Source organism: Camelus bactrianus, chromosome 8, assembly GCF_048773025.1.
Source record: "Camelus bactrianus isolate YW-2024 breed Bactrian camel chromosome 8, ASM4877302v1, whole genome shotgun sequence".
In the NCBI taxonomy this organism is placed as follows: domain Eukaryota; kingdom Metazoa; phylum Chordata; class Mammalia; order Artiodactyla; family Camelidae; genus Camelus; species Camelus bactrianus.
Genome location: NC_133546.1, coordinates 73,597,993 through 73,624,544, shown reverse-complemented (window position 1 = coordinate 73,624,544; position 26,552 = coordinate 73,597,993). Strand labels below are relative to the sequence as shown.

At 40.4% G+C, this 26,552-nt stretch overlaps 2 protein-coding genes across 5 annotated transcripts in view; one reads left to right on the top strand and one right to left on the bottom strand.

The window, feature by feature from the left end:
• ADGRB3 (adhesion G protein-coupled receptor B3) overlaps positions 1-15,574 on the bottom strand; it is a 686,517-nt gene extending 670,943 nt beyond the window's left edge. For 2 of the 4 annotated variants that reach the window (XM_074368743.1, XM_074368746.1), the window contains exons 1-3: positions 14,819-15,573; positions 13,215-13,391; positions 11,338-12,109 (exon numbers count right to left, since the gene is read on the bottom strand). In XM_074368743.1, coding sequence (XP_074224844.1) covers positions 11,338-12,094 — 757 coding nt within the window. In that variant the 5' untranslated portion in view covers positions 12,095-12,109; positions 13,215-13,391; positions 14,819-15,573. Of the gene's footprint in view, positions 1-11,337; positions 12,110-13,214; positions 13,392-14,818 lie in introns of all 4 variants that reach the window. The other 2 variants (XM_074368745.1, XM_074368744.1) reach the window with 2 other exon arrangements.
• Positions 15,460-26,153, top strand: LOC141578278 (uncharacterized). The gene is made up of 4 exons (XM_074367907.1): positions 15,460-15,586; positions 15,664-15,938; positions 16,049-16,253; positions 19,683-26,153. The coding sequence occupies exons 1-4, from the start codon at positions 15,460-15,462 to the stop codon at positions 19,697-19,699; spliced, it is 624 nt and encodes a 207-aa protein (XP_074224008.1). The 3' UTR covers positions 19,700-26,153.
• The last annotated feature ends 399 nt before the right edge of the window (positions 26,154-26,552 follow it).

The window sequence follows — 26,552 nt, the reverse complement described above, 5'->3', positions numbered from 1 at the left end:
TTTCAAGTGAGGGCTTTACTATTTATCAGGTAAACTTAAAGAGCCAGAAGGATTCTAAAGAACGTTCGTATTTCTCTGAGTAAACTAGGATGTGAGCCAGAGACATGACTGAAATAAGCAAATTTGCAGATTCGGGAACCCTGGGTGGAAGAGGTTTAGAATCCAGATTAAAAGGATGGAGAATTGGGCTGTTTGTCCTGAGACCCCACATGGAGCCACGGGATGAACTGGCAGACCCGGAGGGAAGTGTTCACATCACAGGCACGAGGGATGGGTCACGAGCGGGTCTCATTCCACAGGTGTGGTGCTGGGGTGGGAGAGGGGGCTGTACCTCTGGAGACCAGTTAGGCAAGGCTCTGGGCCTTCTGCCCACTTCCACCAAAGCAGCTCTATTTTTAAAAATCTTTTTTGTATATTGGTTTTTATTCAGAAAAAAGGTTCTAAGGCTAAAGGGGAAAGAAAAGCTGTATTAATTCACAGCCCATGTGTACTTATTTATTGTGCCTTAATCAGTTCTGGCTGCTCAGTGGATCACCTTCTAGAATGCTTCCAAACTCCTCTTGCTCTGTCACTGTGGTTTCGGTGGCCTCAGGATGCATAGACCAGAGGCAAGTATATGTAATATTTATGATTGCCTAGAACTTGTTTATGACTTTCGTAACCAACTGAACACCAAAGTACAGTCATCAGAAAATTCCAGGGAAATCACTAAACGAAAAGAAGCCATACATTGTTAAGAGAACAGATTTTTAATATATTAGAAACTAAGGTATTAAAATGTTCTGTACAGTGCAAACAGAACAATAGGGCTTCGTGGCTATTTACTTCATCATATTTGGAAGTAAAAGCCTACTGAAGGACTGCACTTGGTTAATTTCTCAGGCACCACTTAAAAAATATACATTGTCTGCCCTCTAAGTTACAAAAACCAAGGCCAGCCAAAGAGAGCTGACCACAGGCTGACTTTTCTGTAAAGGAAGCTGACCTCTCTGGGAAGCCAAAATAAACTGAAATTTCTCAGTCTACGGTGCAGAAGCAGATCTTTGAAAGTCTGCCAGATTTATGTGGAAAGATTATATAAAGCAAACAGATTCTCTGTCTTCCCAAGGTGCCCTCTTCCACATTACAATTCTTATGAGCAGCCAGCATTAGAAGACATATTTCCAAAAGCAAACACTATATAATGAATATTTGTTATGTATCATCTATCCAGAAAGACCATAAAGCTGAATGCCTACAGAATGTCAGAAAAAAATTTAGCCCTCTTTTGGGGGGGGGGGGCAGGAGGAATTACTTCTCTTTTTCCATCTTAGGACCCTTCCTTGACATGAAAGGGAACCAGTAGCGTAACACAGAGCAAGAGTTAAAAATTGTAATTTTCTTTATGAAATCATAAGGGCAACCTTAGCTGCCTTGATTTCTTCTTTGCGATGAAAAAAGAAAAAAAGAAAAAATTGCTTTGTGTGAGGTGTGAGTCTTGGGTTTTGCTTTTGGGGTTTTTGTTTTGTTTTGTTTTGTTTGCTTTGAGAGGGTTAGTGAAATCAACAGGCAAAATGAAACATATTAGTAACTGAAATTCTGTTTTTGTTTTGTATTTCCATAATTATAATGACATAAAATTAGACCGAAATATTAATCTGTCAAGATTTTTTGTTTTTTTATATGCAAGCCTTGAAATCATCAACTCACACAAGTTTCTTTGACTATCCAGGCCAATTCAAATGTTCCCTGGTCACAACACTGAAAAATTGTGTATAAGATGTATCTGAATGGATGCATGTTCCGTGATTTTAAAACAAGCTAAATAATCACCAAACCAACAGGTAAGTATAGGAAAACCTCTGGAGGAGGGCCCAGACTCCATGGAGCTATGAAGATGAACATGTGTTGAGGCTGAGCTAGAATTCAGTGTAAAAAAATCACTTCAACTGAGCTTAAAAAAATGGCCAACTGATCTTCACTTTCATTAAGCCATTTCTTTAAATTATCATTCTTATTTATCTCTTCGTTAAATAGGCTGGTCTCTATGCCCACCTGGAAAAGGGCCAATTGTTATATAAGATCTTTAGCACATTAAAAGGAAGGATCAAAGATTTTAAATGCTGGTTTTAGACCAATCTCATAAGTAATCAGAAATCACCTCACCAATAAAATCATACACTCCTGTACCAGTCAGGGCCTAGCAAGAAACTGACCATGTCCTCAAGGAAGGTAGTTTGAGAAGAGAGTAAGGCGCGGACAGTGCTTGGAGAAACCAAGGAGACAGAGTAGGCTCCTGGGGCTAGAAGCAGTGGGCAGCCTCCCGAGTGACAGGAGAGAGTAGGTTTCCAGAGCGCCAAGGGCAAGTCCATCCCACAGAAGCTGTGACCTTCGGCACAGGGAGGAGATCCTGACCTCCCTGTCTCCCACCGGCAACAGTATTTCTCAATGCATCAAAAGATGACTAAAAAAATATGACATGTCATTTCTCCAAAATACAGACTTCCCTTGAAAATGATAATGGAGTGAAAATCCAAGATGGAGCTTGCTAAATGACCTTCCTAAATCCAGACTCTGGACTTGAAACACACTGCTCTTTAAATTTAATGAACTTGGACTGAAAACCAATAGTTTTTTTGAGACCTACATCACATTTGTTTAAATAATACACACCAAATAGAACAAAAATCTAATGAATGAAAGCCTTGATTTTTAGAGACTATATTAAATATTTTAGCCAAGTATACTCTGGTTATTGTCCTGGCTGGACACCAGGTAGCTTTTTTCTTTCTTTTTTTTTTTTTTGATTAGGTCTCTCCAGCTGTCCTAAATGACTGTCTCTCTTTCACATTATAGAAGTGGTATTAAATATAAACTCCAAGGAGATGTATGTTCAGCTGAAATAATGTTCCGATGATACATTTGCAGAATGGGATTCCTTTAACCAGGTAAGATTTGGACTCGATAATGCCTAAAGCCCCTTACAAACTGAGAATTTGTGATTGATTCAAGTGCTCCAGAAATAGAAAACCCACAGCTCTGAAATTCTATAGTTTTTCATTTGAACCAATTAACAGTTACCTCACACAGTTACTGCCCCAGTAAAATGGCACATGTCACAGACCTTTGCAAACCAGAAAGCACTTGCTCAAAGTTAGGGTTCATTGTATTTTTTTAATTTATAAAATGCTTATTAAAACACTTCTTCATTTACTTAGGGGTGATATGTAACTGAAGCTTCTCTTTAAAAACAGCTTATTGGAGAACAGATTATCCCTCTTTAGATATGCAAGTACAGAAATTATTTTTTTAATTATCAAATTATTTTAAAAAATATATATATTAATATATAAAATATATTTTAAAAATTAAAAATTATTTTAAAACAGGAACACCGGTTGAAGTGTCATGAAATAAATACTCTACACCACTCAGCCAGTATGAATTACCCAGGAGAGCAAGTATTTCTGTGACATTTCTATCACCTCAACATATCTATTGCTAAAAAGTAATTCCCCAAGGTAACCATCCCTGGTTGGTTCCACAACTGTTTCAGTGCTTTTAATTACGTCTAAGTGCATGTAAATTACGTTCTTCCGCAGTAATCTGGTCCCATCAATGTATCAATGTCTTTTCCATGCACATATTTGTTGTTTCCCCCAAGCAACTCTCAGTCCCCAAAGAAACTTGTTATCTAGAAGAAATAATTTGAGAATAGAACATCCGAGATGGGGTTGGCAGGTAAATTACTTCACTCAACATGGCAGAAACCAAACAACAACCACTTTGCCTTCATGTTTTATAACACGTTCCAAGCATAATAAATGTGTGATAAGGGGTTGATTATGGGAAGACATCAGCAAACATGTCAGATTTCAGAAAAGACTCCTACTCATGCAATTATTTTAGAGAAACAGCCACACACTAATGTATTTACCATGCATTTGTTACTTGTGCAAATTAGAAATATATTACTTATTGACCCACAACAGATAAGCTAGGTCAAAATTCCTGTCTGACAGTGGAAAGATAACTGAACATAGGGCATTTAGCATTTTATGGAGGCCTACAGACGGCACTTTGTAATTTTGCTTTAAGAAAATATCAGATTGTTCGAATGAGTATTAACTAATTTTTAAAATTTTCTTTTCAATACCTGAATATGTAAGCCTTTGGAGGAATCTTGGGGCTCTCTGGTCAATAATAACTGGTGAAAAACATCCCAAAAAAGTCTTACTTTTTTCCAAATGGTTTACTATACACTTAATATCTCAAGATAATTCCTTTTCAAAATAGATCTCAAAACATGACAACTTTGCATAAGGCAGCAAAGATTAAGATCCTTAGAAGCTGCTTAATTTACATTTCAATTTTGCAGACTATCAGCAATGATATCCGAAGGACAGCCTCCCAGGCGGAGAATGACTCACACACCACCAGCTCCATCTATTTGATGTGTTGGCCATGCCTCCACCAACACAAAGGTATTAGATGCCTTTCTTTATATAATACAAAACACACATACATTCAAGATGATCAGTGATCCTTTGTAAAATGCCCTAAAGTCTTAAACAAGTTGAAATAATTAACCTACAATCTACTTCGTTATTTATTATCAATTCTCTATCACTTCTAGTCAGAAGATAAGGATAAAAAAGAGGTTTCAAAAACTGAATTAAAGACCTAATGCAACTTGAGCTAAGCTGACTGAGTGTTTTACATCTGCAATCTCATTTAATACAACACTCTGCTATGGTAGACTGATGAGTTAAGCTCAGGAAAGCTCAGTCCCTTGTCAAAGATGCAACGAGGTGGCTGAGTCACTCCCAGGACCCAAGTGTTTCTTACACCAAAACATATCTTTCATTTCAGTGAAGGGACACTCTTAGAGAAATTGAATACCCCTCTTATTTTTATTAGCTAATTGAATTGGTAAGACATTTCCACAGGGCTGACAGGAACTAAAATATTCCAAGCCATTAATTTTATTAGCTCCTTCCTTGCTTCCTTCCTTCCTCCCTCCCTCCCTCCTTCCCTTCCTTCCTTCATTTCTTTTCTTTTCTTTTTCTTTCTGTTTCCTTCCTTCTCTTTCCTTCTTCCTTCCTTCCTTTCTTCCTCCCTCCCTTCCTCCCTCCCTTCTTTCCTTCCTTCCTTTCCTTTCTTCCTTTCTTTCTTTCTTTTTCTTTCTTTCTTTCTTTCCTCCTTTCTTTCTTATTCTTTCTTTCTTTCTTTCCTCCTTTCTTTCTTATCTTTCCTTTTTTTTTTTTACTACAAAATGTCATATCCTGTTCTCCTGAGGAATAAGCATTACTAACAATCTGAGAAGGTAAGTCACGACTCAGTAGAACACAGCTCTGAGGTGAAGGAGCAGATTCAAACTCAGCTCTCTGTGTTTGGGGTCCTTAGCCCAGCTCATGAAGTTTCAAAAAAGTAAGAAAAGTTTCTTTTACTTGTTTTTGTTTGGTTTTTTTGTTTGTTTGTTTTTATTTTTATCTTTATTTATTTATTTATTTATTTATTTATTTATTTTACTGAAGTCTAGTCAGTTTACAATGTTGCATCAATTTCTGGTGTACAGCACAATGTTTCAGTTATACACATACATACATATATATTGAATGAACACTGATTTCAGATCCAAGGGCCAGATCGCTTTTATATGTAATATACATCAAATTGACTCTAAAGAATACTATATTTCATAAAAGGATTCAGTTTAACAATAAAATCACTTCTTTCAGAAAATGAAGTAAAGGAATGCATGAAGCAAGATTCAAAGTAAACTTTACCTCTCAAGTTTGAAGACAACTAGTCTTCAGTGCATTTATCTAAGGTAACAGTAAAACCTGTTGAAATGTGCATTTCAGCACACGTGTGCATGTGTGACACACGTGCGTACACAAATATGTTCTTGTTAATATGTAAATCTGCTGTCTACCAAAAAAAAATTGCCATCCAATGGAGTTTCGTTTCTATTAGTACTATGTATATATAAGCTACTTCCTAAATTGCTTCACAAAATTCTACAATTGTCAAAGTAAAAATTAGGACATGTTATTTGAGCAGCCCTACAACTTTAGTATTCTACTATTACAATATTTATAGATCATTTCCTATATTTATAGATCATAACCTGGAGTGAACAGCAGAAGTGCGGAACTTGACAGGCAAATACTCATTTCCTCTTTCTTGGAAAGTGTTTGCATACGTGTGTCTTCACATTGTGGAAGAAAGGATTGGGGAAATGTCACTTCTGTAGAAGTAACACTAGAGCCAGAAGAGAGAAATGTAGGCGGAAACAAACATAATAAAACAAGTAGAAATCGGCAAATTTTCTTACCACTTTTTGTGTAGATAGCCATGTATAGAAAGTTATATTCAACATTAATTATTAAAATAATACATATGGAATTAAGACTATTTCTCAATGATTCCATTCTTCTTGTTCTTTTAAAAATGTAATTAAACATTAACCATTGAGATTCAGAGCTGGTATAAATAATACATTAATGGAACTGGAAATGCTATAAATGGTAGCCTTCTTCCCCTAGAAAAAGAGACAGGAACAGAGGCTGCTTTCCAACAATGAGTCATTTTTATTCTTTTGATTGCAATCAATTTATTGCTACCTTTCCTATTGAGATTTTTGTTTTGTTTTGTTCACTTAACATTCATTTCAACAAATGTTTCTGAAGCTCTGTTTAGACTGTGCTGGACAATTAGAAGACCAAGTCTGTATACTTGAATAACTCACAAGTCCAGTGGAGGGAGATGGAAACATAAGTGGAAAATACACTGCAATATGATAAATGCTAGAACAGAAATACAGTGTGTGCAAAGGGCCATGGGTCCAGCCAAGGGGTAGGGCAAACTGTCAGGCTCTGTGTCTTCAAGGAACAGCAGACTCAGTGTATCTTTCCACAATCTCACAGAGAGTGTGGAATCATCTTTTGTAAATATTTTTGTAAATATATTTTATAAAAATACAGATTTTATAGATATTACTTATGAAACAGACTCAGATATAGAAAATTAACTTATGGTTACCAAAGGGGAAAAGGGGTTGGGGATACACTGGGAGTTTGGGATTAGCAGATATACACTGATGTATATAAAACAGATAAACAAGGACCTACTGTATGGCACCAGAAACTATATTCAATATCTTGTAGTAACCCAATATGGCAAAGAATTGGAAAAAGAATATATATATATTCATATATATATATATATATATATATATGAATCACTATGCAGTGCACCAGAAACTAACACAACATTGTAGATCAACTATTCTTCAATGAAGAAAAAAGGGTGTGCAATCACAGCATTTGCAAAGGAAATAAGATCAAAGGAGGGCAAAGAGGAAGGTGAAAGGGGCCTGAAATACTAAAGAGGATAAAAAAAGCAAAGGTAGAAAGAATTAAAAACACTTAAAACTAAGAGACACACAAATTGCTCTAGATCTGTGCCTAAAAGGGCAAACACACTCACAAACACAGGTGAGATTTCACACAGGCACTTGGTGAGACTTCCCTTGGGTGGTTGATTATCAAAGGATCAGCAGAGGCAGAATGAAAAGACAAGTAAGTGTGTGTGTTCAGATTTCCTGGAATTATACAGGGATCCCAACCTCCCTTCACATAAGTAGCACCATTGATGTAAGTAGCAAACAAAGATTCCATTAAGGCTTATTATGTGACTTAAATACTCTGGTGTGGACGTTTTCTGTCCAAGCTGTTTTAATTACTTATTTTAAGTGAAGTAGTAAGAAATAAGACCATATTTCACCTTTTATATTTGAGCTATATAGTCAGAATCATCTTTGGTAAAAGAGTCCTACAAGACACAATAAAGAATTATGAATAAATGTCGCACTCTCCCCAAACTTGTATCTGAAAACCAAGTTAACAGCAATGTTATTTGAGTCTTCTTTTAAAAGCAGTTATATGCACTGTAGGTAGACAGTTTTTTTATTTAGTAACTCCCTGAAATAAGATATCATTATTTTTAAAAGGCTTCATTTTGTTGATTTACTTCGTTTTCAAGTTTTCACATAAAAATTGGGGAATGACAACTAACTTTCTATACTCACATAGCCCCTCAAATATGACCTTAAATAAGAAGAGACTTAAATGTACTCAAATTTAACACTTTAAGGAACATCTTTCACTAATTTACTTTTAAAATGTATTCAAGGTAACATTGGTAATTGTTGGTGTTGTCATTTCAGTGACAGTCTTCTTGCTATTTTCTGGCAATGAAATTCTTAAGTACCTGAATGTATCATTAAATTAAAAATCGTAGTAGAAATCCTATCTCAAAGTTGACATCACACTCCTAAGAGCCTACGATTTTCTCAAATATTAACTAAATATGATAATACCAATGGACACATTCAACATATTCAACATTTGGTATACCTCCAGCATCACTATTAGCGTCACATAAAACAATTCTGGGTCTGCATCTACTGAGCCTAACTTCTCTTCTGTCAAATCTGTGCCACCTCTGTGATGTAATAAATGTGGGAAATATTTCTACTCAGGGCTTCTGAGTCAGTACTTACTACAGTGAATAAAGTGGGAGTCAAAAACTATGGAGAATCATCTTGTATGTATTCCCCGATGACTTAGAGAACAGTTTATTTTTTCACAAAAAAAATAGAAACCATAAATTAATATAAAATAGAAGTGGAATTTTTAAAACTCCATTTTAGAAGCTAGGATTCCATGTTACCAAATAAAGTGAAGCTCTTTTGGAGTAAAATCAGATGGGAGAAGCACAAATGTATGCAATTATTAACTTCAAGCCTTGTGAATATCATTATGTGGCAGTTTATTTGCAATAGCATTAAATAATTCTTTCATAAGATTTTACATGTCGTTTATATCAAATATTCAAGATTTAATGTACTTTGCATAAATTTGACTGAATTAAGAGTCTGCAGATTCTCACATTCCTTTCCTACAATTCAGCATAGTTTCAAACATCTTCTTTGAATGAGGTAAGGCGTGCTATATACATACTTTATAAGAATTACTTACAGATGCATCAGCTACCATTATGTCATCACGATTACTCTTACCTTTCTGACTCATAATACCTAAACAATTACAGAGCACAAATTTATACTACAGAGAACACAGGCTGTGCAATTTTACTGATGCAGCCTATATTCTTCCCCTTTTACATTAACTTTTCTTCTTCAGTTCTATTAACGTGTTAATCTTAATACAAACGTTTATTTGTCTATGGAGGTATTTCTCATTTTGCCAGCTAATTAGCCAAAAGAAACGTACGTTCTCCCACACGACTTAAACATCTAATGTCTAAAATCACTCTTATGTTTAGTCATTCACTAAAACGAATGGCCATTTCATCCAACTTCTGTAAGTCCCAGCACTGTCTTAACCCACACTGCGTGATCATAACCAGCAAAATCTTTGAAAATCATATTTCATGTGCCCACAACAGCGTTGTTTTTGTCACTTGCTACCATTCACAAAAAAAAAAAAAAGCTTGTCAAACTGGATTCTCTTTCCACTGTCATCAGCAGTCATGTTGAAGATAAAAATCTTAAGCATTGAAGACAGAGATTTTCTGAATTTCATTAAAACAACAACAAAACAAACAAACAAAAACTAGTTCCTCGTGTTAATTGTCTTATTAGCCAGTCTGTAGCATCACACTTTCCTTGGGTACTGTAGCTTCTTATTCTAGGGGACACTAATTGGTTTTAAATGGTGTTAAATACCATCCTTGCAGTGGCAAGTGCTTCTCTGGGATTTTTACTCGAGAAAAGAACTCCTGTAATTTAAAACCACTTTGCTTTCCTCAGTCACAGCTATTAGTGAAACACTGACCTGTAGAAATCGTAAGGTTTTTCACCCTTCTCTCAATGGCATTAGTCTGTCTGCATTTGTTTTCCAACACTTCTTTTCCCCCTGTGCCTTTGCACTTCCTTAATTCCCATCCCCCAACAAATGCTTTCAGCAGAGAAATCACTGCTTTTCGCTCGTTAAGCCCTTCTCTCTCTCTCTCTCTCTCCCCTCCCTCACCCCCCCCCCTTTACAAAACCTTGGCTACCCTTAAAGAAAATTCTCCAACAACGTGTCAATTTTATAATGGCCACAAAGACAACTTCTGTTGGCGGAGGGGGAGGAAAGAGGGACTGGAGCTTGGCTGTCCCTTTCCAGACAAGGATCTTTGTGGCGATCAGAAAACATTTCCTGCATGAAAAAATCAACGCACTCTTTGGCTGCAGCGTTGGGGAGCAAGAGCGAATATGCACCAGCCGTGCCCTCAAACGAACAGAACACATGCCCTAACCTTCCAAACAGGAAAGTCGTTTTCTTAGAATCTGACAGCTTTCTTGCATCATTAAACATAACCCACTGTCTCAAATCCCCTGGCAGCTCCCCCGCGAGGGGCTGGGTGAACGCTATTAATCACTCCTGTACTTTCTCTTTTTGCCCTGCATTTCCCTTGCCCTGGTTTTCCATCTAGCTCACCCCTGACAAGCTCCCTCTCCTCCTCCTGGTTGTTGTACACCAACAAAGGACCGAGAAGATGGGGCAAAAGGCACGCCAAGGGGACATCAGGTCTGGCAGCATCCGCCTGTTTCGCTTCCGCCCTCCTCTCGCCCCCACGTGACTTCACAGCCCAGGGGACCAGAGTTTGCGCCGCCAGCGGGGTTCCCTGGACAGAAGAGCCAGCAGGCGGACTCCTCCTGGCGCAAAGCAGCCGAAACAAAACCCGGGCCTGTGGGGGAGGGGCACCCTTGTCTTCGGGGGTCAGTAAGTCACATTTGGTCCTCACAGGCGCGCTCCTGACTGTGCGTCATCTTTGAGTCGCGATGCCCCAAGTTCAAACCTGGAAAGAGGTCACGGATGAGAGGGTGGGAGGGCGAGGGGAAAGGAGAGGGCAAACGAAAGGGACTTTTTCTGAGCAGGAGAGAAGTCGGCAAATGCATTCACCGTTGTCGCGTGTGTGTGTGTGTGTGTGTGTGTGTCCGTCCGCCTGCCTCCCCAGGGGCTGCAGCCTAATAAAGCACTCTTCCCCCACCCCCTCCCTCCTCACCGACCTCTAGCGCAAACTGGCTCCGTGATTTTACATCTCTTTTTCCCTGAATATTCCGCTGGCACCTCGGGGGCCTGTTGCGGAGAGCTATCCCATCCTCACCGACCCATCTCTACAATCTCGAAACGTAAAACTAAGCTTAAGAGACCTGAAGCAGTGACGATCACAAACCACATGAATCCAAAGGTGACAGGGCATAGGAGCAAAGATTACGCGTTGCCACACAGCACATCTTAGCTCCATCCCTCCCCCAGCCCCCTCTCCGCCGGCGCTTACCTTCTTTGGGCGGTCGCTTGGCCTCCCTGGTAAGATTGCAGACCTGGGTGGTTTGCAGCTCTTGGGTCAAGCAGCCCTCGGTCTGCTCATTCAGGGGTAACACCACGTTATTTAACAAAACCAGCGACTGGTCGTCGAGCCCCCACTCTCCCAAATGCTGAGGACAGGTGCATTTTGTATACATGATCCCGCAGGACTCGGTTCTCCCATTTTCTGATTTTAAGCAGCTCTCCAACCAAGTGCATAAGACATGGCAACCGAACTGGCTTGGGCTCACCTTGTTCAATACCAGAAACTCAAAAAACGATTTCTGATCTTCTTCCCCTTTTTTCTGTAATCCAGGGAAGTCGGTTGGAAAGACCCGACGTATTTGAATAAAATTTTTATCATACTGTAGAAAAACGAAAGCATTCTTGGATTCGCAGAGTTGCATTATCGAGTGATTCTTTCTTAAAAGATCCTTTATTTTTTCATGAGAAAAATGATCAAACTGATAAGCCAGGAGGGAAAAGTTAGAGCAGCTAAGGTCCTTTTTGGAAAATTTCAGGTAAATGCTATATTTGGTTGGATCTGGATTTTCCAGCGTCCAAGTGCAGTTTGTAAAGTTTTTGGGAAACATTTCACTTACAGAATACGATCCATAAATAACTCCCTTCACCAAAGTTGAACACCAGAAGTCTTGGGCAGCATTAAATCCAAACATAACCAGGAGATAGGTGGAAAATATATAAATCAGCAGGTTACGAACAGCCTTCATCCTATGTCATTTGGCCTGTAAAAATGGCAATGAAAGTAAAATGCAAGTAGGAGTCTATGCGCATTGAAAAAAAGAAACTGCTTCCAATAGTACAGCCAGCTGTTTTCAAGATTTCAGTTTAAAAAAAGAAAAAACCCTTTTTAAAAGAAGGGCAGGTGATCTTTATTTTGTAACGCCAGAGAATTATCTGTTGCTGTGTGAACAGCGCCCTCACGTGGTTGTTCACAATGGCCAAATTCTCTACATGCATTTTAAAAATAATATTCAATAGATTATTAATAGGAATGCTCTTAACTTCTCTACCAGAATTTCCTTCAAGCGCACTATGATTCTACTGAAAGAAGAGGAAAAATAATTTTTTAAAGTATAATAGCCTAAATGTTAATTTTTTGAAATATTGTTAACAACCTGTACCACCTTTTCTTTCCCTCAGCCGTCTGCTTGCAGTAAACATCACCACACAAAATCTAATCTGATAATCTGGGAACAGCTGTCATAATATTTCTTTGCTTTTAAACGTGAAAAGCCATTGTGATAAATGTGAGCCTCAGTGTTACAAGCAAAACTGATCATTTGTTGCAACTGGAACATCATTTCCCAAATGCTGCTACTAGTCTTTGCAGGGGCCACATTGTGAGCTAACGGGAAATTCCTGTGCAGAAACACAGGTATTCACGTGGATGAACAGAATCTTTAAACCATCATCCAAGGAAGGGCAGATACATAGGGAACACTTGTTTCTGGACATTATCACTGAGAACCAGGATTTAAAACAGTCATTCCAATGTGACATGCCCTCTTGAGATACATAAAGTGGATCACGGTATTAGTATCTGTATCCAAAGGCCATGTCAGTGAAAAAATCCCAGAACCACAGGAACTGAGCTGGTTGCAGTCTTTTATTTTTTTTAATTAGGGCTATTTTATCAAGAGTTACCTACTGTAATTTAAGATTTGCACATAGTAGATAAAAGACATCAGCACTGTCTTTCCTAGCAGATTTCAATTGTCAAATTAATTGATCTCTATCCAACCCCAGCTCCAAAGCTCCTCTTTTTTACTTTCCTTTTTTTTTTTAAACCTTGCCTTGCATAATACAGTAAACCTTGGTTATATTTACCTCTGTAAGTTGTTATCCAAAAGTAACTTGAATATTTTTCAGCTTTAACCTTTAAGAAGTTATTTCTTAGAACAAATGACACTGCTTTTTTGTTTGTTTGTTTGTTTAGCCTTGAGCTGGGAAAAGTGATGCCAAGTTAATTTTAAAAGTCTTTAGGCTGCAGTCTCTTCCACTGTTCTGTAAACAGAGACAGACATACAGACATACATAGATAGTTAAGAGTTTTCATGTCTTTGCCTGGGTCCTCTCTGAACCAAAGGATAAAACCCTTCTTCATTGCATAACACACACCAACGCATGCACACAAAATCCAGTGACTGAAGTCCCTGAGGATAGATCTGCATTCCCCAGACCATACTTCAAATTCTATGCCTTGATATAAGCAAAAACAGCCCCAACTCTAAATCTCTGTATAGCAGCAGTTTAAAATAACATCAGAATTGCTGGGACTATCAAAACAGTGTTCTCTGAGTCAACCACGCAGCTCCATGAATAATGCATTTTTCTTCTTGAGAAAATAAAGCCAATGAACATTTAGAGGTTAAAAAATTGGGAAAGTTAGAGGAAATTCTGGAAAAATTTTCCTCTTTTTTTTTTTTTTTTTTGCTGTAGCACTTTGCAGGCAATGCAGGTCTGCGCAGTGTTCTTCAGGATAGAGTGTAGGCGTTGAGAGCCAATGTGACAATAAGTGTCTAAATTAGGAATTCCACCCATGAAAGGGGGCTTCATTTTAGAATCGGTAACTCAAAAAGAGGTCGTATCTCTTTGCCTAGTGAAATCCAGTACTTTTGCTTCCATTTCTTTGCCAGTGCAACGTCTGCATTGCTGTGCTCATCAAGGATTAGAAAGAGTGAGGAAATGGCTCTGATCGCACTTTCGAGCCTGGTCAAGAAAGCCCCCTCAACAGGATGCGCTTTATTTGAGTCATTCCTTCTTGGTGTACGGAGTCTCCTTATTTGATTATTCTAAATAATCAAAAATGAAGCACTGAACTCTGTCGCCACTCGCCTCCCACCGCCCCCACCCCGCTCCAGCCCCCGACTGCAGGGCCGGTTCAAACAATTGTATTTTTCTCTTTAAGAAAGAAAGAATGGGGTGGGGAGGGGTGCCTAAGGGCCGGCCACCCAGGTTTCAAGGATGCTGCATTTATTTATTAGTTTCCTGCTGCGAAGCAAAGCGGCGTTTAGTTTAGATCTGCTCCAAATTGATTTTCTGGGTGACACTTTAGTTTAGTCGAACATAGACGGCGCCCTCACTCCACTGATTTTTTTCCCCAATAGCAGACCCACTGCCTCCCCTCATCTTAACTTCCTTTTAACCTACAATTTCCCCCCATAAAATTACCCCCACCACGCACAACCATCAGATTTTCTAGGTCTCCCTGCCTCTTCCTTCCGACCCCGCACATATCCTGCAAACCCGACTTCTCTAACTTTTCAACTGCGTCGTTTAAGTAAACGCAGACAGTCGGCTTCGCTCGCAGCCCCTCCGTCAGCCAGGGACAGCCTTGTCTTGGCTGGTCCTCCCTCCGCAAACACCCAGCGGAAAGCTCCCCGGTGACGACCCTGGCAGAGGAAAGGTGACCCCTGGACCCCCTTCCTTACCTTCCACTCCGAAAGCTCAGGGAGGCTCTTGCTCTAAGACACCAGCGCAGGCACGCGTCCCAGCAGCGGTGACGGAGAGACTCCCCTTCGGCCCCAAGCACCGTTGCCCATTTTCCCCGGCTGAGCTTCAAAAATCAGGATTTATTATTTTTTTTTTTAACGCACACATAAGAGAGGCAAAAGATGGGGGGAGGGAATCAAAGAGGGGGGTATGAGAAAAAAAGCCCCCAGGATCCCCGAGCCTACGCCGTATCCAACTGAATCCAACCTCCAACCGAGAGGCGGCGGCGGCGGGGGGGCGGGGGGAAGCCCCCAAGACAGACACCAAGAAAACAAAAAAATGCAAGTGGTTTAAAAGCGAGGATTTGTTTGACCGAATCTCCCCCCACAACAAACCGATCAGCCAAGAAGCAAAGAAAGCGCTGAGACGAGAAGCGGCCGGCGGCGGCGGCAGCTAAGGCAGATTTGTAGGGGCGGTGGGTTTATTACGAGAGTATTCGTGGTCGGATCGGAAGGCTCAAGCTTTTGCTTTCTCCTCTTTCCGCTCTCCTCCCTCCTCCTCCTCCTCCTCCTCCTCCCCCCCGCAGGTACTGATGGACGGACGGCGACTAAGCAGAGGGGGGGAAAATCCTTGGCTGGTGATGTCGGAAAGCTGTTTGAATGCCCAGCGAGGAGGGAGGCGCGGGAGGGAGCGAGATAGTAAAGCTCTGTCTCGGGTGTGCGCGCCGGTGCGCGGCGCTCGCTCTCCCTGGGCGCACGAGGGAGGGGGCGCGTCCCCGAGGCGCGCGCGCGCGCCGCCGCCGTCCCGCGTGCTCGTGGGCGCGCGCGTCCCTCGCCGGCACCAGCGCGGTGCGCCCGGCGGCCGCCCGGGGCTCCCTGCGCGCACGCGGCGCCTCCCCGGAGCTCTGCGGGGCGCCGGGCGCGGGGCGCGGGGCGCGGGCGGAGGCGGGGGCGCGGAGGGAGGCGGGAGGGGCCCCGCCAGCTCCAGTCCCGGGCCGCGGTGCGCCTCCACGTCACCGCTACTCAAAACCGAGCACGTCCCCCGAGCGGTATTCTCCGCGTCTGGGAGGTCTCTGCATCCTCCGTTCCCACCATTGGGGCTGGCGGCGCCCCACTCACTGTAAGAGAAACTCCCTGGGAGGGAGGCTAGGGGGGCGCGGAGTGCGGGGAGGCGACTCCGGGGGCTGGGAAGTAAACAGTGGACTTGATCGTCTTTCTCTCTCTTTTCAGCGCGGACCTGTCGCAGCCGAAGAGCTGTCATCTCCGCCCCGGGATTCAGAGCGGATGGCTCGCCCACCGCGGAGGGGGCACGTCGCAGCTCCCGAACTGCTGGTGTCCCCGGCTGGAACAACACTAGTTTTTCTCAGCGAGGCTGCAATTAGCATCTTGTTCTGGCTGATACAGGCTTTGTCAGGACCGCGGTGCGGCGACCGAGGTTGGGCATCCGCGTTGGTTTCTGCATGGCAATGGGATCTAAACTTTTGTTTTCTTAATGTCTCAGATTCTTTTCAAGTTTCCCTAGTAACAGGTTTGGGGAGGGGATGGGTGGGAAGGAAGGAGGGGAACGGGGGGGAAAAGCCATCAGATTCTCGCTTTAGCCGGGAGAAGAGGGATAAATTTCCACCGTTCCCCACCTTAATTTTCTTGCCTCCGGGACAGTTGGCCGACAAGTATTTGATGAACTAGCTTCCAATTCGTGCTGCAAAAGGTCATTCGCCTACCGATTGTGTCTCTGCTTGTAAATGCAGTTGGTGGTTTGCAAAACAGGTGCTAAAACAGTGCGGTGATCTGGTGGGAGGAGACTGTAATGGGTAATTCATCTGAAGTGTCGAGTCTTCTAAGGGGGAGTTGCTTGAGCGGTAGGTGAAGTTGAATAAAGCAATTTTCCATCATTTTTCTCTCCCTACTTTTTCTGCATTTTTTTCTTCCTCTTGTCCCTCACCCTTGGGGCGATTGGATAGCCAAGAACGTCATTTTAAAAAGAGGATTATAGTGAACACAGGAAGGTGCCAGTGATCTTTTATACACAGGAGTTGTTTGAAATATTGAAATTGGCCCTTTACTGCTTAATACATATGAATAGGGTGACCCTCTTCAAGGCCTCTTCTGGGACAAGTGTTCAGAATAACACTCTGTAAGGGAAACAGTTAATCATTCTCCAGCCAGCAGGCTTCACCATGTTCCAGGAAAATTCACTGCTGAGAGAGCCGCCTGGGTGGCAGTTTGGTTTTGTGTCATTTTTGTTTCATTACAGTATTTGTTTTTTACTCATTTAAGAGAATGTGGAAGGAAAATAAGGTTTATATCCAGGGCATAACCCAAAACATTGTGTCTTTAGCAAACACATTTTCTCTGAAAACCAAACTACATTCAGCAATACATATTTCGTTTATTTCAACTTCTACTGAAATTGAGATTATGCCATTTGCAAGACATTTTGGTCAGTTCTGCTATTTTGCCAGGAGCAAAGATAAAGAGACTAATGACGTGCAAAAAAAAAAATGGAGAAAAGGAGAATGTTTTGCATAATTTGTACATAAACAGGAAACACTGTGAGGTTTAGCTATACTTTCATTCTGCATCCAATGATTTCTCACATTATCTTGGAACACCGATTGAGATGTTTCTTTAAAAACTGTGTGTGTCTCATGGCATAATGACATAAGAATAACAGCCAAAAGGGACAATTTAAAAAGCCTTAATCAGGCAAGGAAAGGATCACTCTCTCCCATTTATACTGAAGTGGAACGCAGGACTGGATTAGGGAGAAAGCCACCCTTAATAAAGCACTTCACCCTTCACTCTGTTTTCCATAACCTTCATAAATTGCAGGTTACTGAGCCGGCCTGATGGTGGTCCTGCTGAGGTGTATTTATAGCAGATGATTTGTGGATGATAAATATGCCAAGCAAGACACGGGCTCCAGTCATCCCAGGCTGGTCTGACTTCCTCCAGGAGTCAGAATCAGGAATCACAAAAAGAACCTTCCATGGAGAATCTGGTCTCTGGACCCTGACAACAGCACAATTCCAGGGCAAAGCAAGGGAGAAGCACCCTAGCAAGGTCTGCACGGTGTTCCTCGTGATAGCACCACTGACACATTGACCCGCCAACAAAAGGAGCTCAACAGTTGACTTGCTGTAGGCAGGCTCTCTGTCCTTTCTACTGAGATTGGTCTGTGTTGTGCTTTAATGCATTTAAAATTACCATTTCAAATTATAATCATCAGCCTTCCTTGGCCTCTTTCACAAGTCCCTGTATGTGTCTGTATGTACGAAAACACATGTACACACATATACACACGATAAATACACATGTACATCCGTGCACATGTTATATGTAGTATGCATACACCCAGCTATAAATACATAATACGTACAAGTGTATTTCAGTTGTTACACATAGATTTGTTTGGGAGGATGTTTTCACTACATTGCTTTATATTTATTTCTCTTTGATAAATTATTCTAACCCCCAAATGGCCAGATTACCTGTATAAACTAATTTTCCTTTCAACAGTTTCCTTGGCAACTTTCAAAAGGACTATTGAGAAACCAGTGTTAACACATCAAGATATAGTGTGGTATTTTCAGTTGGCCCAAGTTTGTCAAGTTAAAGTCTTTCCAGTTTGTTTCTCTAAGTTTTTATACATTTTTATTAAAAGTACTTCAGAAAAATGAGATTTCTAAGTGTAATTTATCTCTCACTTTTTCTTCTATGCTTTTTTTTTTCTTGCTATGTTTTGGTCCTACTACATTTGAAAATGACCCCATCCTCCAGGATCACGGTTTAAAATTCAGTATCAGCTACACAATTCTCAGCCTCAAAGAATAAGAATATGTTTACTCAGTTTTCATAAGTGTTTTCTCTCCTCACCCCACTCTCTCATCATCTTTCTGGTATTCCTATATTACCACATTCTAAATTTTATAACTTCTCTTCTTATGGCTTTCAGAAGCACCAGTAAGTTTGTAGAGTATTCCTTGTTCAATATGCCCTAATTTTTCAATACTTAATGTCTCCAATGTACACTAAAAAAGATCGGAAACCACTAACTCCTTCTAAAGAGGGAATTTAAATTAAATTATGGCATTTAAATTAATGTAGTAACTTCAGAGATACAAACCTTTACCTTATCATTTATGATAATCCACTAATGCTTATATATATTCTATGTTGATAAAACAAACTATTACATGATCAAGTTATGAGTACTTACATTATACTTACAATTAGCACATTTATTATGAACTGAAACAACAGCTTCTCTTTCTCCTCCTCCGCCTCCCTTTCTTCTTCCTTATTACTATTATTAAATATTGGAGTCTTTCAGGAACTTAGCTGATTCTCATCAGTCTCTAAAAACAAATTGGCCGTTTTCACTGGGACATCCCAGAATAGAAAGTACATGAAAAAAGTACTAAAAAGCAAAAGACAGAGTACAGTAAGGGGGATGTGATACAGTGGTTATCCTGGCTTGGTTAGGCCCAACTTGCCCCATGCCAGGCACAGCCTGAGTTCCTTTTAGTTGGAAGAACGGATCTACATCCCGTTTCCATTTCTGTGTTTATGTCCCTCTATGGTGACACAAGTACAAAAACTGGTAAAAAAAAAAAAAAAAAAAATTTGGCTATCAATTTCCAAGGCTCCATTTGAGATTCAGGAAATGCCATAGGTAGATAAGACCCAATGTCACACTTGTGTGCTGTCAAAGCATCTTGAAAAACATGGACTTTAATAGCTCAAAATATAGGTTGGCAATTAAACAGGAATTCACTCCCAGATCCTTCCCTTGTCAGCTACTTTGTCTGCCTACATTTTTGTTATGAGTTACTATATCTATGCCACTATCTTTTATCCACAGAACTTCAAGTGAAGTAAAAACCAAGAGTCTTCTCATTTTCCCCGAATCTGACACTGTTTATATACCTGGTCATGGACAAGATGCTGTGGACTTCAGTTTCCTCAAAGAAAAAGGTTTGAGTAAATAATTTCTAAGCGTTTTCCTGCTATCTTCTAACTAAAAGAAGGCATCTCACAAGAAATGGAAGCAATGAGAAAAATGCAACGAAGTCCAGCCTACGAAGAATGACGGAGGTTCCCCTCAAACACTGGAAACAGCTTTACTCTATGTAATTTTTAAAGCCTCCATTGTTTTACGAGCTTTACTTTCATCCCTGCTGTCATCTGCTAGTGTAAAGACAGCCCTTTATGTGCTTATTCTTTCCTTGCCCTGATCATTTTTTTTTTCTGAGATTGAGTTCCCACCCTACCAGTCGTGACAACAGGAACTAAAGCTATGAGGACCAGCATGTCTGGCTTTAATCAACACTAGAGATTGAGGTCTATTAATCACCCGTTATTTCTGAACTCCTGTACTTTTCCAGTCCTATTCCTGACCAGTCCTGACCCACTCACCCCTACTATTCCTCTTTCTGCCAGATTTTCTCACTTTGCCTTCTATTTTCTAAGAATTTTTTATTGAAATATTGTCAGTTTACAATGTTGTGTCAATTTCTGGTGTACAGCATAATGTTTCAGTCATACATACACATACATATATTCCTTTTCATATTCTTTTTCTTTAGAGCTTACTACAAGATATTGAATAGAGTTTCCTGTGCTCTACAGTAGAAACTTGTTGTTCATCTGATTTTGTGAGGATTATCCTTGTATTTCCAATGTAGAGATATCCTGCTGAAGTTCAGTAGGTGTCCTGTGCGACTTGGTCTGTATGCAGGTGTACTTCTTGACGTGTTCATGGGAGAGGGTGGGTACCGTGTCCTCTACTCCGCCATCTTGGCAGCCTCCCTCCCCACTTTGCCTTCTAGATCTGCTTGGTCTTGGATACCAACACACCCTCGGGCAGTCTGATGTCCCTGTACGCTCACCAGGGTCACGTGGCCTCACGCACAGGCTGAAGATCTTAACTTTCACTGGTAAGCCCACTTTCCCATTGTACCCTATGAACATTTTGTAACTTTTACTTGATCATTAAAACTTAAAGCTTCCCTTTACTTCTGATAACTTTCTGCATTCTTCTTCGATAAAACAGATGTGAGCACATAGGAACTCCCTCATCCCACATAACAAATTCTGCCAACCTACTGAGTCTTCACCCATTTTCTCCTCTTGTCTCTAGGGAGATACTGCCTTGTCTCAGAAGCCATCCCACCTCCAGGTGCTTCAGATCTTACATCTATTGGTCCTCACACCACAAACCCCCCCTGTCTCCTAGATCTTTCTTATCAGCATACAGGTATTTTATAGCAGTGTTGCTCATCCTAAAATGGCTTTTGATCAGCAATCCCTATCCTCTGTTCCCCTTTGTAACTAACCTTTAAAAAGCAATCTGTCACATTCATTTCACGTCCTCACTTCCCTCTTTATTTCTTCTTTCACTCCAGCCTGCTTGCAGCCTCACTGTCCCCCTGGAAAAGTTCTGACCAAGGTCACCAAAGACCTTCCTGTTGCCAAGTTCAAGGATAAATATCTTTTCTCATTAGACTCCAACTTTCAGGGGCATTTTGCTCACTGAACCCGGCATTTTGAAAACCACTTCCATCTTGGTTTCTGTTTTCTCCTGCTCTCCTAGGCCTCACTAACTTTCCATACTCTTTAACTGGGTCTTTTTCTCCATGACCTTGAAATGTCACCTCCTTAGAGATCAATGTTGGATCTACTTCTCTCCATTTCTCTGCCATCTCTTTCTTGGTGATCTAACACATTCCCTGATAGCAAATATCACTGGAAGAATGTAGACATACACACATACATAGAAACAAATGAACACACACACTTATATAGAAACACACAGGCACACACAGATATATTTCTTTAGCCAGGAACTCTCTTCTGAGCGCTGGATTTTCATATAATCAGTTGTCTAATGACAGCTGTACTCAAGATGTTGTGCAGCCATCTCAGATTTAAGTAACCAAACAAGACTCCTGGTTACCCCCAAAGAAACGTGTTTCCCCTCAGTCTTTCCATCTTCACACTGTGCACCCAGCTATGCAACCTGCAGGCGTCGGAATTATGCTGGTGCCTCGTTTTTTTCCCATTCTTCAGTCCAGCCTCTGGATGAGTGCTGCCTGTTCCACTTTGTATTGGTTTGCTAGGCCTATAACACAGGCTATCGCATGCTGGGTGGCTTCAACAACATAAATACATCTTCTCACAGTTCTGGAGGTTACAAGTCCAAGATCAAGGTGTGGGTAGGGTTGATTTCCTGAAGTCTCTCCTTGGCTTGCAGATGGCCACCCTCTTTGTTTCGTCACATGATGGCCCCTCTGTGCCTAGCACCTCTGTGTCTCTCTGTGTGTCCTAATCTCTTTTTATAAGGACATCAAGCAGATTGGATGAGGGCCCACCTTAGTGACCTTATGTTAACTTAATCACCTTTTTAAGACCCTCTCTCCAAATATAGTCATGATCTGTGGTACTGAGACTTACAGATTCAACATATAGGCATTTTGAGGGGACGTTATTCAAACCGTAACACATCCTAAACACATGTGTCTCAAATCTGGCCAATTCTTTCCCTTTTCACTTACATCTTTCTTTCCCAGAGCTTGGCGTTTTTTGCCTAGTTGACTGTGATAGCCTTCTACCTGGCCTGAAATGTTCCTTGTTAATCCACCTTCAATCAATCATGCTCAAGGCAAAAAAAAAAGGTGTGTTTTTTAAAATGGATTGAAAATATTTTTTTTAACTCTTCTCATGGCGCACAGGATAAATCCAAACCCTTCGTCATGGCCTACAGGGCCCACATCATGTGACTTCTGTTTCCCTTCATCCTGCACGTTTTTGCTTACTTCCTCTGTCTCAAGGGTACCAGTTCTTTTCCTTTCCTTGCACCCTTCCCATGTAAGGAATGGACTTCCCTTCTCTTGGCATTGGGATAACTCTCCTTGGCCTGTCTTTTTCTCAGGTTCCATCTTGAAAAATCGTCTCTTCAGAGAAGCTTTTTTTGTAACCACCCAGTCTCTGGTCTCTCTCCTTATATTCTCTCTCAAGATACTTATTTGTCTGTTTTATACTATTTGCTAATTTTTTTTTCCAGTGGAAGTACTGGGAATTGAACCCAGGACCTCATACGTGCTAAGCATGTGCTCTGCTACGGAACTATACCCGCCCCACCTCTGCAGGATTTGCTGAGTTTTAATTATTTAATTGCTATTTAAGTTTTCCTCATTAGCCTGCCCTTTTGCCTAACATGCCAGAAGTCACATAGTAAGTGATTATTTAATATTAAGGGAATGAGTTGGTTGAAATTTTCAGCAAGATAAATTCCGTATGTTGGTATTAGTTTGTGCCCACTGGGGTATTGTCTGTTTTAATAGCTGTATGACCCATGTTTGTATCACAGCTCAGAGTTCTCTCTTCCCTGGACCAAGTGCTTTGTTTCCTCCAGTCATTTCTTGTGTGCCTTGTGTCAAGACTCTCCACTTTTATGGCTGTTTATTTATGTTAATGAAATTTGGAGGAATGGCTTTATTTGAGAAAATTAAATCGTAGATCTGTTTTTCACACCGAGTCTTCATGGAGACCCTTTCATCCAAATTCCCAAGCCTGCTAGAAGATGGTAACATAAATCTTTGCAGATGACAATTTATTAATATGCCATCTTTTATTCACCTTTATGGCTGCTTTTAGTTGAATTTATTTCAGTTTGTCAGTATTTCGGTCCTTGGATGGGCAATTTTAACAATTACTCCAGACTGTAACTTTCTAGCATATATATGATAAATCTACTTATTCAGTTTTAATGGATAAAGATTTACTGAGCATCTACTTAGCCATACTCTGTATTTGCAGGATGAGTATCTCATGGTCTTCCATTTGTGGAGAATAAAGCTTTAAATTCCCTGAAATGAACCAATCAGTGATGTACTGAACACAATTATTAAACACATACTTCATATGAGACATGTTGTAAGATGTTTGGGAAACAGGTGGTAATAATAGTGCATGACCTTGTGATGATTGTCTCTGTTGGTAGAGAGAACTAATGAGCAGCCAGGCATTACTTAATTGTAACTCGCAACTGTATATAATGAAAGGTGTGGAGTGTGTATGGTGGAGGAGGGGGGATGTATGACCTGGTGTGGGAGGACAGAGAACATTTTCTTGAAGAAGTGACATTTGATCAGAGATCTGAAGGCCAATGAGAGACTCCAAATTATTCCATGCAAGGGGGACAGAGTGTGCCCAGGTACTGAGGCTAACGGGAGCAGAACACATTCTAGAAAATGAGAATAAAGGTGAGGGGGATGAAAAAAAAGGAAGAGGTCAGTGGTAATTGATGCTGTTGGTGAAGATTAGGATGAAATCATTAGGTCTTTATACTAATAGCAATAAGTTTTGTAAACAGAGAAGTAACTCATTCAGATTTCTGTTTTTTTTTGGGAGGGGGGCATTAATTAGGTTTGTTTGTTTGTTTGTTTGTTTATTTAACTGGAGGTATTGGGGATTGAACCCAGGACCTCGTGCATGCTAAGCAGGCGCTCTACCACTAAGCCATACCTCCCCCACCCGGATTTCTGTTTTTAACTGTTCTTCTCACTTCAGTATGAGGATCGATTTGAGGAGAGTAAGAATGGGTACAAAGAAACGACTTATTAGGATCCTGCATAAGTGACAGTGGTGACAGAGAGAAGGAGAAGTATCCAAAAGACATTTGGAGGTAATATCAGTAGAATTTGCCAATGGTTAGATGCAGCAAGAATGACTGGATTGAGATAAGAGCCTCTGTTAGTGACCCTACCTACTGCTGGTTCCTTTTGAAGTGACAATCAGTTATAATGCTTTGACCGATGTGTTATTTACACAATTGAGTTTTTAGTGTGTGTGTGGGTGGGAGGACATCCCAAAACATGGTGGCTTATTAACAGTCATTTGTTTTCCTCCTAAATATATAGTCTGAGAAGGGCTCTGTGGGTGGGAAGGATTGTCTCTAGGCTTTGCAGTGTTTGCTGGAAGAGCTTGTTCAAACTGCATCAGGAGAATCTACTTCCAAGATGGCATACTCATATGACTGGCATTGGGCGGAGGCTGTTGGCTGGGGGCAGTCACTAAGTTTGGCCAAGTTCAAGGTGCCTGTGGCAGTGAGGGGTAGGGTTGGAGGAATGTCTCTAGTTCTTGACGTGATCACTTCTCAATGGAAGGAATGTTAAAGAATGTGTGATAGATGGTGCCCACTCTGTTTATCAACATTTATGGATGGATTGTACCATTTAAAGTATCAAGTATTATTTCTGAATTAATGACACCTGCATATCTGATGTGCTTATCCAAGACAGTGGAAAGTGGACAGGTAAATAGGTCAGGTTCAAATATACTGTCCAATAACAACACACCACTAGAACCATCTCTCCATAGGGTATACATTTCCAGAAAGCAAGGATATTGTCTTACGCCGTGATTTTAGTCTTTGGAGCAGCACCTGATAAATGCTTGTTGGCTGGACCACTAACTGATATTCTTCTAGTTGTTGTAGAGTGCTTTTTACCCAAACAACCCACATCGTTTGTCTTTCCTTTGTCCAGGAATATACCAGATGATGCCAAATACCTTGTAATAAGAAACATCTGACATTCCTTTCCTGTAACGTCCCCAGCAGTAGCCACTGGATTAACAATACTGTTTCTTAGGATAACCAGTTTGGTTCCTATTTATCACCATTTTTTTTCTATATATTCACCAACCACCCATTCAATAATTTATCTCATAATTTTTCCAGGGAACAAATACTGAATTTATTAAATTATGGTTTCTAGAAATTAGTCCTTTCTCCCTTTTAGGATAGAGTCAGTATCTACCATTTAATGCTGTCTTTTTCCTGTGCCTATTTACTTTGCAGGATTTTTCAAAAATCATTGAAAATGCTTTCATAAGCCCATTTATACCTTTTTTATACTGTGATGCAATTTTTCTGGACTAGGACATTTGAATCAATATGAAGGATGTGAGGGTTCTTTCAGTATTTTCTTGATTGCTTGAGTATCATTTCATTCAAACATTGTTGGACCATACTTACAAGGTGAAAGATCATTTTCTTTTTGGTGGAAGATAACATCAAAGTAAGAATAGAATAAATGTAGCTTTACCCCTCTCCTCCATTGTCATTAAACGTTCTGGACCATGAAGTCAGGATCTTCAGATTTTCTGTTATGATTACACATTTGAACTTACTTGTTTCCTTTGTCTTGCTTCATGTGATCATATTTCTCTCTTTTTAATATCCTTTCAAAATTTTATCTCAGTTTGAGGGATCCTAGTGACACTATCTCACATAATTTTGGCCTTATTTGACAGGAGTTACATAGATTATCCATTTGGGGCAGTTCATTTTCTTAATACTTTTAAAACATTTTTCCTTGAAGGTAAAATAATCTATTAAAATAGAGTCTTTTGAAGAGAAATTTGTTTACTGGAACCTCTTTTATATATCTTGACTTTTAATACTATGGAGAAATTGACACATAGAGAAATCATTTCTGCCATCTAAATGTCCATCAATAGATGGCTGGATAAAGAAGTTGTGGTATACCTATTCAATGGAATACTACTCAGCCATAAAACATAAAAATAATACCATTTTCAGCAACATGGATGCACCTAGAGTTGTAATATATAGTGAAGTCAGCCAGAAAGAGAAAGAAAAATATCATATATCACTCATATGTGGAATCTAAAACAGTGATACAAGAGAACTTATTTACAAACTAGA

What these genes read in the sequence shown, in the direction of transcription:
- LOC141578278 (XM_074367907.1), top strand. Translation starts at nt 15,460, where the DNA reads ATGTCGGAAAGCTGTTTGAATGCCCAGCGAGGAGGGAGGCGCGGGAGG. An exon ending in CTGGGCGCACGAGGGAGGGG is followed by an intron (nt 15,587 to 15,663) that starts GCGCGTCCCCGA and finishes CGCCGGCACCAG; the next exon opens with CGCGGTGCGCCCGGCGGCCG. An exon ending in CTGGCGGCGCCCCACTCACT is followed by an intron (nt 15,939 to 16,048) that starts GTAAGAGAAACT and finishes CTCTCTTTTCAG; the next exon opens with CGCGGACCTGTCGCAGCCGA.